Source organism: Vicugna pacos, chromosome 21 (genome assembly GCF_048564905.1).
Source record: "Vicugna pacos chromosome 21, VicPac4, whole genome shotgun sequence".
NCBI lineage: Eukaryota > Metazoa > Chordata > Mammalia > Artiodactyla > Camelidae > Vicugna > Vicugna pacos.
Genome location: NC_133007.1, coordinates 28,053,864 through 28,067,119, shown reverse-complemented (window position 1 = coordinate 28,067,119; position 13,256 = coordinate 28,053,864). Strand labels below are relative to the sequence as shown.

Here is a 13,256-nt window from a genome sequence, read left to right as displayed (position 1 = left end):
GATGCGAAACTTAATTCACTTACGCTGCAGCTTCATTTTATTTCTCCAAAAATACCCTCCTCCTACCCCATAGAGCAGGTTACGAAAAAGGCCGTCTTACCTCGACCCGGAAACATGCTCCCAGTGCCCTCCCTAACCCCACCTAAATTCTACCCTGGGTCTCCTGGGCCCTGGTTCATCTCCAAGCACCATTTCTTCGCTTGCCTCCTTCAGGAAACCTTTCCTGATTAACCCCTGTGGGACCGCAGCCATCCCAATTACTGGGGAGAGAGCTCAAGGCCAAGACGAAGGCAGAGATTCTGGGGCAAAGGTGCTCAGAGCAGCCTACTGATTCCCACCCTGCCCCGCCCCCTCCGCGAGAAAAGTCAGGCAGCGGCTGGGGGACACAGCTGTATTGGGAAGCGGAGGCTCCTACACGGTAGGAGGAGGCACGTCCCGGGAGGACTCTGTACACAACGCGCGTGGCCCAGCCCCGTCAGTCCGCCGTGCGGCCCGCCCGGGGCCCAGTCTGTGGAGGAAGCCCGGAGGGGCGAGTTAAGGCAGCTTGGCTGAGGTGGGGGGAGTGGGAGTGTGCCAGTTCCCCCCGAAAAGCTGGCTCACTGAGGGGGCGAGCTTCTCACCTCCCACTCCTCTCTCGAGGACAGGGGGAAAGAGTCGGCAGTCAATAAATAAGTCCGAGGCGGGCAGAGACCCCGGGAGACTCTGAGTCCAGGAAGGCTGGAGGTGTGGAGCAAGGAGAGAGGGAGGGGACCTGTCCTTGGAGACATGCCCACGCTCAAGGCCTTCGAGGGCGTGGGCCTCAGGGGTCCCACTTGAGGCCTTGGAGCAGCTCCCTTTAAAAGTTAAAATGGCTGCCGTTAGGGACGGCCTGCTGGGAAGAGGGTCCGACGAGGGCAGGCTTAGAGGGCACCTGGCACTTCTCGACGTCCACCCTCTTCAGGGCGCGGCCTCGGCAGCCCTCCGGCCGGCCCAGGTACAAGAGGTGTCTCCCGGCCCCCCCGGAGTACCTGGAGGGGCCTCCGGAGGGGACTCGGGTGAGCAGCGCGGGGGGGGCGCGGTGCGTGGAGAAGGGCAACCTCCGGCTGCCGCCGACCCCGAGCCGCGGAGCCGGGGCGGAGAGCGCAGGCCGGGCGGCGGGGGCCGGGCACTTGCCCTCCGGGGGCACGTCCAGCCTCCGAGGCGGGGCACAGTCACGCGGAAGCAGGCTGGAGCCCGCAAAGGGGGTGGGGGTGGGGGCAGGCTCGGGCGGGAGCGCCCGCGAGGTGAAAGGGGCCGCGGCCGGGGACTCGGCCTCCTTCCTGGGCGGCTGCGGGCCGTGCAGGTAGCGCAGCAGTTCCTCCAGGGTGGTGACCTCCACGGCCTGCCCGGGACAGCCGGGCGGCGGCGGCCTCACCAGCACGCGCGGCGCCGGGCCGCCCGCAGCATTCCCGCCCCGGGCGCGGCGCCGGTCCTCCTTGGCGTTGTTCCCATTCTGGTTCCACTCCCAGGGACCCCCGGCGTGGCGGAGGTGCTTGACCGGCAGCTCCGGCGTGGACTCCGGGGTGGGAAGGCAGGCCAGCTCTGGCGAGGGCACGGCCTCGGAAGGAGGCAGGAAGGTGGTGTAGAGCTGGGGCGTCTGCGCCCCGTCTCCGTCCTTGGACGGTGGCGGCGGCTCCGGGCCCGCCCCGTGCAGCCGGGCTAAGCTGCGAAGGGAGAGCGGGCGCGGGAGCCCCGGGGTCTCGATGTCCTTGCTCCGACGTCGGTGGGCGCGGCGACAAGCGCAGGAGACCAGGAGGCCAGAGACCGAGGCGCCCAAGGCGAAGGCTGCAGCCACACAGGCCAGAAGAAGTGGGATGGGGACGGAGCGGGAGGCTGAGGCTGGGGGCAGATCCCGGCGCACGCCTGCCGACCGAGAGGGAGGAGGGGGCTCAGCGAAGGTAGGCCGGGGCGGGATGGCGAGCTCCGAAGTGTCACGCTCTCCTGCTGCTGCTCAGCTTCAATCCAACGCAGCCTTGACCCTCTTGAGGAATCACCTCCCCCCTGACCTCTCAACACACACAGCCCATCGAACTACCCCTCGCACACAAGCTAGAGCTTGGGCCTGGGGAGTCCCCCTCCCAGCTCCGGCCCCTGTAGCCATGCCAAGAGCAACTGACAACTGTGCCGGTGCCGAAGGGGCTCTAGGGAGAGGAGGCTTCAAAACAGGCATTATTAGTGAGCACCAAACAACGGTCAGTGAGAGGCTTAGAATTCTTCAAGAATCAGCAGCCCCACACTTCACTCCTGTCCCTCCCAGTCAGCCCCCTTACCCTGAGTGTGAGCTCCAAGGGTGGAAGACTGGGGCCGGGGGTGGGCATCACTTGGGGGGCTGGGGGTCTCAGGGGAAGGGCCAGGACCCAGAAGCACTGGTGACAGAGACCAGGTCAGAGCTAGTGAGGTTTCTGCTCTCCACCTCTGACACCCATTGAGCAGGTCCCCCACTCTCCCGCTTTGGAACCCAAAAGTCCAGAACTGCAGCCCCCACTTTCCTCTGGGAATGGGGAAGGGCTCCCCATGCAGGATATTTCATTTATTTGTTCAAAACCTGTCTGTTAAACACCTTATTATGTGCCAAGCACTGAGCTACATGCTAGGTGTTTGGAGGATGCAACCCTTTTCTGAGATTCTCTAAGAGTGTCCAGGGTGCTGGTCTGCTGCTGCCATGGGGCACAGACTTGGGTGAGTGTGGGCTGAACGAGGAAAGGTGGAGCTGGGACAGTAGAACTCACCATAAGCAGAATCCCCTGTGCCAGACTGACTCCCAGTAGCTCCATCTATGAAGAAGGGAGAGAGAGGGTGAAGATGGAGAACAGGGGGAAGCTTCATGCAGAACTGATGGGCATAACTGTGTAACAGGAGGAAAGAAAGACAAAAGCCCACATCAGAGCCGTGCTCAACAATGGCTGCAGCTGCCCCTGGCCCTTCTGTTTACCTTGGCAGTCATTATGCTCCATGGATTCCTGGTTCCCAGCTGGATCCACATCAGTCCTAAGAGGACATGGTGGTGGCTCAGAGCGGTTATACATCTTGCCCCCATCCCCTACCCTGGCCCTCAGCTTCTGCTATGAGTAGCGGGGAACTTTCTCCTCAGGAGATCTGGGGGCCCCTCACTTACCCACCAGGTCCCCTGATATCCACACAGCCTCTGGAGCTATCCCATCCACAGTATGGGTCCTGAGAAGCCAGACAGCTCCTAGAGAAAACTGAGTCATGTGAGGCTGGGACCCTCTAATCACATTCCATTCCCCTGCCTCATCTACTCTCACCCAGTCCCTAGTCCAGTCCCTGGTTACTGCCCCCCTGCAGAATGCTTGAGACATCCCCCACAGCCATCCCCTGCATCTCCCTGTCACCCCCATGCCTGTGCTCCTTTGTGCCTGCTGGCCCAGGGAGCCCACCTTCAGGGCCTGACCTCAGGTCCCTCTCACCTCCGACAAGCTCCATGCCTGGCACACCGACTAAGAGGGAGGTAGATGATGCAGCCAGAGAAAGCCACAAAGAGCCTGTGACCTTCAGTGTCCAGCTCCAGCCCTATGACCCGCCTTGCAGTTTGGGCTGCCCGCTTCCCACTGCACCTAGGGTGAGGCCAGAAGGAATCAGATATGTGGCAGATGAGGCTTCTTTCTCCCTGGGTGAGTTAAAAAACAGAGGTAGGGAAGTGTACAAGCAACTGAGTACAACTCACAGGGTTGGGGTTCGTGAATGGCCACCCTGCCCCAACACACTGTCCAGCTTCTTGCCATGCCGCTCTTTCTTCCCCACAACTTCCAGTGTTGGAGTTCCCACCCCACCTCCATATCCCGAAGTACCACCTCACAGCCCATCCCATCCCATCCCTGCTCTGCAGGGGGCCTGCTGGACAAAGGGCTCACCTGGAGGGGCTGTAGGCATCAATCTCTTCCAACAGAATGGGCTCCTGGCCCCCAGATTGCCCTCCTGGGGGCAGCACCTTCAGCACTGTCCCATCATTGGAGCCGAGGAACAGAACTGTAGTATTACTGTAAGGACCAGCCATGCCATCCACAGCTACTTGGGTCAGTAGGGCCCTGGAGGGATAGGCCTCAGGTCAGGACAGCCTGACCAATGGAAGCTTGAGTGTTTCAAGGACAGCCCATGTGTCCGGGTACCCACTTCTGGGCCCTTCCCCTAGCCCAGGGTTTCCTTCTTAGCCCTCTCCCTTCCACTTTCATGGGTTCTTCCTCCTACCAATATGATTTACCTTGTGGGGTCAAAGAAAGAGAGTGGCTGGGTGGAGGAGGGCAGTGGTCAGTGTTTTTTAGCCCCATACCTGCTGGTGAGGGTGAGCAGAGGTTGATGGGTGGCAGGTGGCACGGCAGGGTCCAGGAGTGGGTGAGCCTTGATGAAGGTCAGGACATCATCAGGGAGGTCTCGAGAAGAGGGGAACAGGGCAGCTACACCTACTCCTGCACAGGATCCTGGCCTGGTGGACACATAGGAAGAGGCAGCCTTAGAGCAGGGAGCTGGGGCTGAGTTAGGCTTTGTGACCACCGCCGGCCCACTGCTCCCAGACATGATTGGTAACCCTTGCTCTGCCTGTACGCGGACATCCCCAGTACTGCTTCCCTTCCCTGCTGCAGGTCTCTAGTCCCACCAGCCCCATCCCCAGGCCTTGGACCCTCTTCCTAATCCCATCTGGGGAGCAGGCACTGCTTGCTTCTGCCCCTACAAAAGCCACCCCCATCCAGGGTACCTGGGGGAGGGGACTCTGTCCTCAGACACAGGGGTCCAGGCCCCATCCAGACTCCTCTGCTCCTTGAACTTGCCCTCAAACCCACGCTCAATGTCATCCAGGTAGAAGGCGCAGACCGCAGAGCCAGGGATGCTGAAGGAGCCAGAAGAGGAAGTAGGTAGGTGTTGGAAGGGACAGCACAGCTCCTCCCAAGTGAGACATGGCAGCTCCCCTTCATACACCACATTAGGGGGGAGCCTGACAGGGTGGGGCAGCCCCTGGGGCCATGCTGGGAGAAAAAAACAAACTAGGCTGAACAGCAAACTGACTTTGAATGGAGCTTCTCCTCATTGCCGTCATCAACAGGCTTTAAGAGGGGAATTTGGATGCTGGTGGGGCAGGGGACAGATTGAGCCACATTAGTCTAGTACCAACCTATTGGTCTGGGTGGTAAAGACCCCAAAGACAGCAGAGCGGCCATACAAGTTCACAGGCCCAGTCAAGGCCTGTAAGACGTCAAAATAGAAGGTAGAGTCCCCAGGGACAGAGCAGTTGAGCCGCAGCTTCAGGAAGGATGTCCAGTGGCGGTCCAAGGCCCGAGGTGAGCCACCCATGTCACGCTTACACACACGGGCCACACGGGAGAACTGCACCTGGGGGATGAGAGTCAGGGACGAGGAGGATGGTGAGAAGGAACCCAGGGCCAGCCAGCTGAGAGCAGTGCGGTGAGTTAGAGCACCAAGAGACAAATGTTAGAGGCCAGCAAAGGAACGGTATGGTGTGGTCAGCCAATCTGGGTCAAAGATGAGGGGCACAGCAGGATGTGGGGGCAGAGGCCTGGGGCTACTCCAGATTGGGGCTCAGAATCAGGAGATAAGGGTCAGGAGCTGTCCCCTGACTGACTGGCTCCTCAGAGTCCAGCAGAGCCCTCTAGCTGCCCACCCCTGATGCCCAGCTCCTTACCCTCCCTAAGCGGGCGTCCTCCACAGACACCTCTCGGAAGAAGAAGTAGACATGTTCTCCATGCTCCAAAGCATGGACAAAGTGTGGCTCTGAGGGGGAGTGACAGGAAGTGTATAGAAGAGTATGTATTACCTGCTCAGAAACTCCTGGCCCCACACAGCCTCTCCCCCTTGCACACATGCACACCCTTCCACCTTCTGCCTGCTCCCTGCCACAGTTCTCCCCCTGCACCTCCTCCCCAAGAGCAGCCTCCCTCCCCTAGGCCCGCCCTGACCTCGGAGCCACTTGGAGTCGTACTTGGCGGAGCGGAGTGGGGGCTGAGGCCCAAGGCTTCTGTAAACCACAGCATCACTGGCCTGGAAATCCGCAGCTGTGGCTGAGTACAGGCTGCCCTCTGGAGGGATGGGTAGGATGGGGTCAGGGGAGGCCTCAGGGATCTGTATCTTGGCTCTTCTTGGGTTTCCCACACCCCTACCTCCGCCTGACCCTGGCCCCTACCTCAACCCTCCACTCAGGAGCATGGGAAAGACCCAACTGGGAGAGGGGCTAAGGTGGGAGTTCCCTCCAGCCACATGCCTGCTTCTCACACGCCCAGGTGCACACCTGCAAAGACGGCCACATTGGACTGGGTGGCATCAAAGGGGCATCGAGCCTGCCCACTCAGCTCCTCACCCTCCTGCTGCAGTGAAGTTATCTGAAGGCAGAGGGAGCAGGTTCTTGGGGCTTTGGGAGTGTGGCTCCGTAGCCCACTCCTTCATGTCCCCTTACCTCCTTCCCCCACCCCTTCTGGACTCCTGCACTTTGGGCACCCCTCGTTCCCCCAGCCCTGCTGGTCCATCCCCACCAAACTGATCACCCAGCTTGGGTTCTCCTCCCTCCGGTCCTGATACCCCACCCTCGCCTTTGTACCCCATAGCTGCGGCACATAGGGCTGAAGGAGTTCGTTCCACAGGCAAGGAGTGTCTGGGAGTCCCAGGGAACAAGGACACGAATGTAGTTGTAGCACTCGTCCTAGAGAACCCAAAGTTCTAGGTCAGTGACAGGGCTCCTGGGGAGTGGGGCGGGGGTCACGGGAAGTAAGGCTATTCCCCTTGAGCCGTCAGAGCAATGTGGGGTAAAGTCCCAGCTAAGCTGTTCACTAGTCCTGTGGCCTTGGGCAAGTTCTCTGGCCTCTTGGAGCCTCACTTCTTTGTGAGGTGTGTAAAGGAAGCTAAAAATCATGAATTCCCTTTCCTGTACATTTTCCTCTGTGACCTGAGATGAGAGAAGTGGGGGCCAGGGGACTGGGCAGGGTGGAAGGCTGCTTGGAGAGAGCCTGGAAGCAGAGACTCGCATTCCACTCCTCACCGTCAGCTTCCCCCGCACGGCACAGTTCTCCATGTCTTGGCTCCTCCATGTTAGATACTGGAGGGAGAAGCAGAAGAGGGAAAATCATGGGGCCACCTGGACCCACCTCACATTATGGCTCCACTTGACCCCCGTTAGACCTTTCCCAGCCTCATCTCCATGCCTCACCTCCTCCCACACAGCCCCTCACCTTGTTGGGCACTAGCCCCTCCTCTTCTTCTTGGAATTGAAGATCAAAGGAGAAAACATGATCCCTGAAGGGACAGGTAAGGAGGGATAAGAGCCAAGCCACCACACCTGACCTGAGCTCCTGAGCACCCCCCTCCCGGCCTTGCCCATGTTCAGCTGCTCAGGGACAAACAGTGCAGACCTGCCCTGTCTCCTCCCCCTTACTCCATGCCTTGGCAATTGTGCTCTGGGTCCAAGTATGTCCATGTCCCATGGCTTGTACACCTGCATGTGTCCCCTGCAAGATGCTGCAGCGGCCATGCAAGTCCCATGTCTGCCCAGGAGCATGCATGTCGACCCCACAACGGTGCCACGGCCAGTTTACCGGGCAGCCACTAGCAAGGTCCGGTTCAAGGTCAAGAATCTTTGAAAGTCCAGCCCAAGTTCTGCAACCACAGCATCATCCTCCAGGCCCCGGAACCAGGATAATGGGGAAATACCTAGAAGGCACAGAGAAGTGGGTGCCAAGGGCCACCCAGGATACCACAGAATCCCTCAACACTCTCTCCAACCAGAGGAAACCCAGCCATGGACATAGTGGATATGTGAGATGAGTTGTGAAGTATTAATAAAGCTATTAATAAGGTTATTAAAAAAAATACTGGCTAACTGTGAGTAGTTAACCTCTGCCAAGCACTGTGTTAGCACGTTAGATGCATTGTTTCATTTCTTACAACAACCCTGTGAGGTAGGGGCTAACATTTTATAGATAAGGGACCTGAAGCTTAAAGCCATTAAGAAATTTACATAGCTCATTTAAGTTGGAAGTGGCAGGCACCCAAATTCGAATCCAGGTCTGTCTGACTCCAGAGCCCAGCCCAGACCCTTCATGGAACTGTCTTAGGGCTAGGGATTCCCTTTCACTCCCACATTGTACACTGTCCCATCTGGAGCACTTACTCACCCGCATTTCTCCCAGCCCTCTGTTTGCACCCTCCCCTCAAGGCCCCTCACAGGCCACCTCAGCCCTCCAAGGTTTCTGCCTCCTCTGACCAATGCCAGCACCCACCTGGCCTAATCACGGAACCTGCCGTCATCAGCATTCAGAGGGAGCCCAGAGTTCAGGGAGAGGTGATTTAACACTAGCGTGGTGCTTAGAACTGCGTCTGGCACATGCTAAGTGTTTGCTAATCTTATCCATCCCCCAACAGTTACTCCCAGTAACCAAACTGCAGTTCCTTCATCTTTAAATTTACTCTAAATCCTACATATATAACAGGAACCTGCAAATAGATAAAGGTCTATCTCAGAAAAACTTGGCTTATGGTTTCCCTCACAGTGGGACCCAGGCTTAACAGTACTGGTAAAATGGTGGAAAGGGAGGTAGCAGGTGTTAGGAACCACGGCATTAGTTCCAAGTCTTCATTTTGGAGCTAATAATAATAGCAAACACATATAAAGCATTTACTTTGTGCCAGACAGTGTTCTCAGCACCTTACCTATATTACCTCATTTAATCCCTAAATAATTCTATAAGGTAGAATACTATTATTATCTTCATTTTGCAGATGAGGAGACTGAAGTAAAGAAAGGTTAAATAGCTTGACAAGTTCATACAACTAGTGAGCAGCTTAGCAGGGATTCCAACCTGCCAAAGTTTGGTCTGGCTGAGAGTCCGTGTTCTTTACCACCAAACAGTGCTGCCTCGGAGTGAAGAAAGTAGGACCACGGATGAGAAGTGACTGATCTGAAGTGCCAGCTCATTCCACCTGTCTACTCCCCTTTTCTGGTCAGGCTCTTAGCTTCCTTGAGACTGAGAGCCTTCCTGCACCTTGCCTTCCACACAAGGGGTCCCAGTATCTAATTGTTAGGACTGAGTGCCAAGCTCACACAGAGGGGGCGTGGTACCGGGGCACTCACCTTGCAGGTCAGAGGTCAGCAGAGGGAGGGGGTCCTGGGGAAAGGCAGCCTGGGTGTGGGGCAGTGAGAGCAGCAGCAGCAGTAGCAGCAAAGGCATGAAGTGAGGGGCACGGGGCATCCTGTGCGGGGCGGCTCAGGCCCCAGGGGGTGCCCCCTTACCCATATGCTGGCCCTGAAAGGCAAGACAGGAGGGTCGGGTAAGGGGCCAGTTTCCTCCCACCCTTGAAGCAAGCAGACTCCTCCCCTGGTCTATCCCCAGAAGACCCTGTGGAGTGGGGGGTAAGAACCCTCTCTCTGGCACTGTCTCAGTCCCAACCAGCTGTCACTGTCACTTAAGGCCCTTCCCTCTCCAACTGGCCCAAACTGGCTGGTGCAAGGCCTGCCAGCATGACCCCAGGTAAGGACAGGACACAGCCGCTCCCCCTCCCAGCCTTCTCACTCAGCCTTTCCTCTTGTCTCCTGACTGGGCTGGGGACATTCGGTAGGTGACACCTCCTGGCCCCCCTCTTGCTAACCTCTTCTTAGCTATAATTAGACACTGAAGCCTTAAAATTATAAATAGTGACTCCTTGGCACTGGAGGGAGGAAGAGTGCACCATGTCTGCCTCCCCCTCCCTCACAGACCCCCATGGCACCCTGGGAGCAATTTTGTCGCTGTGCCCTGGCAGAGGCAGCTGTAAGGCAGCCATCATCCTGTCTAGGGTTGAAGAACAGAGTCGAGGAGGCAGCCTAGGGTTGGCTGTCCTGGTCTAAGCTCATGCTTCAGGGGCTCTCCCCATTGCTAGGGAGAAGCTGGGTAGGGAGGGGGGTGGGGGAGGGGGGCTGTCTTAGCCAAAAATGAATCTGCATCAAAGCCAGATCAGAGGCTAAATTTAGCTCTGGCTGCAGCTGTCTGCCTGACCACTGTGCCCCCTCCCAGCCTCTCTAGCCCCCTGTTCCCTCCCTAATTCTGAAGAACTAATGCATGTACTTGATGGGGGAAGAGCAAACCCACCCCTCTCTGAGGGGCCAGGCAAGGAAGGAGCTATACTGGTGCAGAGATAGGGCTGAACATGCCCCCTTTTCCCTTCCTTCCCTCTTTGGACTGTCTTGGAATGAAAATATAAATAATTCAATGACAGGCAGGCTATTGTAGCCCAAAGTCCAGGAAAAGATGGATATGGTGGAAGGGACAGTGAGACAGCCCTCCTTCCCACTCACCAGCCTCTATCAGCCTCCTCCAGCCAAGCTGACCCTGGCTGGGACCCACAGTGGGAGGGGTACACCAGCTTCCTGCCTTCCCTTGCAGTTTAAGTGAGGGGCTGAGTACACTGGGGAAATCAGATCAGGAAGGGTGAGACTCCTTCCTTTCTGTGAACCCAGCTATCCTTCACCAATCCTTAGTTGCCTGTCCTGCCATGTCCCCTAAAGAGACTCTGGGCTTCCAGTCCCAGCCCATTCCTTCTCCCCAATAATTCCGCTCTTGGAGCCAGGACCCAAGTGTACCCCATCCCCAATCCAGCGTCACTGGTGGGGAGGCTGACGTCAGATGGGATCCCAAGAGAGCTGGAGGAGGGGAAGGGGTAGGAGCACCTAATGATGACCCCCTCCCCAGGGGCAGGCTCCCATGTTTCCGGATGTTGGTGCTCCCAGGGGAAGAGAAAAGGACACAGCTTGTCTCCTATCCTCCCTCTTCTGCCCCCACCAAGTTGCCCTGGGCAACTGATATCTTCACCTAGGAAACAACTTCAGCCTCAGGCAAGTGAGGAGAATGGCTGGACCCTCTTCCTGCTCCCAGGCCTGCCTCCATCCCCTGCCCTCAGGAGGTGTTGCCCTTTTCTTACCTGGGGTGGTGACTCCTGTGAGGGTTTGTGGGGGATAGGAGACCTCTGACCTGATGGAAGAAGGGACAGGAGGGAAGAGACTGAATTACACCTCCTTTCCACATCCCTTAAAAGTAAACGTGAACATTCAGGAGAAGTCTAATGAGGCTAGGGTAGGGGAGATGCTGCCCTGGAAGTGGGGGACCCATAGACATTGAGCTTGACTGCAGAGGTGCTGGCTGCTTCATGCCCAGAGACGTGAGGGCAGGGGCTGGGGCTGGCCCCTGAACAGAAACTCCTGCAACTGCAGGACTAGTCTTGGGAAAAGGGGTGACTGGGAGAGTTTGTGGGGCATGGCGACCACTCCCACATTAAAACCTTCAGAATCCAGCAGCCTTCTTAGCAAAAGCGCCCTGGCTGGGGACAATAGAGGGTAATTTGCATCTCATTTGCATGCTCTTCATTTCTAGGCAAAATGCTCTCTGATAGCTAGCACCCCCAGTCCCTTCCTTCTTTCCAGAGAGCAGGCCCTACCTCCTTCCCACCCAATCTCTCCACCCTACCCCCAACCTTAGATTGGATTAGTCCAGCCTCTAAAAACACTTGGTTGGCCATTACACTGGCCCCCTAGACTTAACTATGATATATCTTTAAGAGGGCTTCCTATAGCTGATTTGGGGGAGCAGCATTTGAGCGGGCCCCCATCCAATCCCTGGCCTGGGCAAAGGCTTACCCTGCCAGGACCAATCCCAACTGCTTCACACCCCCTCCCTCCCCACTTGGAGCAAATAAGAGAGGCCTGGCGATTCCTTCTCCCCCTCCTGGCTTCTCCCCTTGCTGGGAAGAGGAAACAGCCCTTCTCTCTCCTCCTGGCTCAGCAGCCACCTCTGGGGAGTGGCCGGGGTCATAGCCAGATGCTAGCGGGGGCTGGGGAAGGGATGGAGAAGGGGAGATCGGGCTGGGGACAATAGCAGGAAGCTCTCGGGCTGATCACCCGCCCCAGTCCACCTTCCTCTGGAGGAGCGGGGGGCGCGCCAAGGAGCCCCGAGTAACAGGCGCGTTCCCTTCTCCAAGACAGTTCCCCTCACCCTTAGCTCTCAGCCCTAGGCTCGGTACCTACTCTCCCTCCCACCCAGCCCCCAACGAGGATAATCCAGGTGTCTAGAGCCTTGCAAGGGGTGGGCCCGAGGCCAGGGGATCGACGTCTCTCCCCCTCACTGGATCTGGGGCTCCGAGAGGGGCGGGTAGCAGAGTCTGGGCCGGGACCGGGTCCCAGAGCCACGTTAGCGGGAGGAGGGGCTGGAGGGGCCTGCAGGCGCAGACCGAATGGGGATGGGAGCGGGGGCTGGGGAGCGGAGGCGGGTCTCCGAGGCCAGGGAAACAGGGCCAGAATCTTGGAACCGACGAAGGCGGGCCTGGGGCCAGCGCTGAGCGGGGTCCGTGGGCTCGAGATGCAGTCGCCAGCTCGGCTCTCCTCCTTGAGAGACCTCGGTCTAACAAAGCCCCAGGGCGAGTGGAGTGAAAAGGAGGAGATGGGCACTAAGACTGATGTTTCTCAGGGGCCCCACTCCCGACTCTGTGCCCAAGCCAACCCCCTGGGAGGTGCACAGACTCCCGCTTGCACAAGGACAGAGGTGCATCCGTGACACCAAAGTCCGGAACGACGCGTCCCCCTTCCCATCCCTGCAGAGGCAACGAGAGGGTCCGGTTCTCCGCAGGTCTCGAAGCCTTAATCTCCCTACTGGGGAGGCAAGGGACCAGGTTTTCCACCCTCTGTACGGTGCGCGCCTCAAATAATCCCGTTTCGCGTTCCCCAGTCCAAGGGATGGGACTCGGAGAAGCCACTCGGAAGAGGCGCCCAGACCCTGAGCCCAACAGCGCCGTGACGGGGCACGGTCCGTTCTTCCACCCGCGCACCCCAACTCCGCTGACCCTCTCCGTCATCCAGGCACACAGCGCGCTGGCACCCTCGCAGATCCCTCTGGCACTTCGGAAGCTTGCTCCCAGCCTTCGGCTCCCCGATCCTCCCCGCCTCCCTGCAGCCCCAGCCCTGCTCCGGGGTACTTGCTCGGAGATCCGGGTCAGCGGGATAGAGAGCGCAGCGGGCCGGCAGCGGCCGCGCACCGCTCCGAGTTCGCAATCGGTGGCTAGGGCTCTGGTGATGTGTGGGGAGCGTCTGAATTGGATGGAGCTTGGATCTGGGCTCCCGGGCGCTGTCGGGTCGAGCGAGCCCTGGGTCCCAGTCGCAAACCCCACTCCCGCCGCGGCTCCGCGGAGGAAAACAATGCGACCGCCCGGAGCTCTGGGCCGGGCCCCAGCCGCCCCGCCCGCCTCCCAGACGGACCCGC

At 58.6% G+C, this 13,256-nt stretch overlaps 1 protein-coding gene and 1 long non-coding RNA gene across 6 annotated transcripts; one reads left to right on the top strand and one right to left on the bottom strand.

The window, feature by feature from the left end:
• Window positions 1-379: 379 nt before the first annotated feature.
• On the bottom strand, window positions 380-13,233 carry SEMA6C (semaphorin 6C). Of its 5 annotated transcripts, none has more exons than XM_072946599.1 (19): window positions 12,977-13,233; window positions 10,930-10,979; window positions 9,107-9,278; window positions 7,572-7,686; window positions 7,209-7,272; window positions 7,019-7,075; window positions 6,581-6,682; window positions 6,275-6,365; window positions 5,946-6,065; window positions 5,672-5,760; window positions 5,144-5,361; window positions 4,730-4,861; window positions 4,307-4,459; window positions 3,891-4,064; window positions 3,447-3,593; window positions 3,134-3,211; window positions 2,951-3,006; window positions 2,748-2,792; window positions 380-1,881 (listed from the first exon to the last, which is right to left on the bottom strand). In XM_072946599.1, the coding sequence occupies exons 3-19, from the start codon at window positions 9,222-9,224 to the stop codon at window positions 836-838; spliced, it is 2,805 nt and encodes a 934-aa protein (XP_072802700.1). In that variant the 5' UTR covers window positions 9,225-9,278; window positions 10,930-10,979; window positions 12,977-13,233; the 3' UTR covers window positions 380-835. The 5 variants fall into 5 exon arrangements, with proteins under 5 accessions (XP_072802700.1, XP_072802702.1, XP_072802704.1 ...); XM_072946601.1 differs by having other exon boundaries at window positions 9,266-9,278; XM_072946603.1 differs by lacking the exon at window positions 12,977-13,233 and adding an exon at window positions 12,841-12,952 and having other exon boundaries at window positions 9,266-9,278.
• On the top strand, window positions 6,002-7,927 carry LOC140688114 (uncharacterized). The gene is made up of 4 exons (XR_012062866.1): window positions 6,002-6,077; window positions 6,588-6,703; window positions 7,201-7,284; window positions 7,529-7,927. It is a non-coding gene; the product is annotated as an uncharacterized lncRNA (long non-coding RNA).
• Window positions 13,234-13,256: the final 23 nt, after the last annotated feature.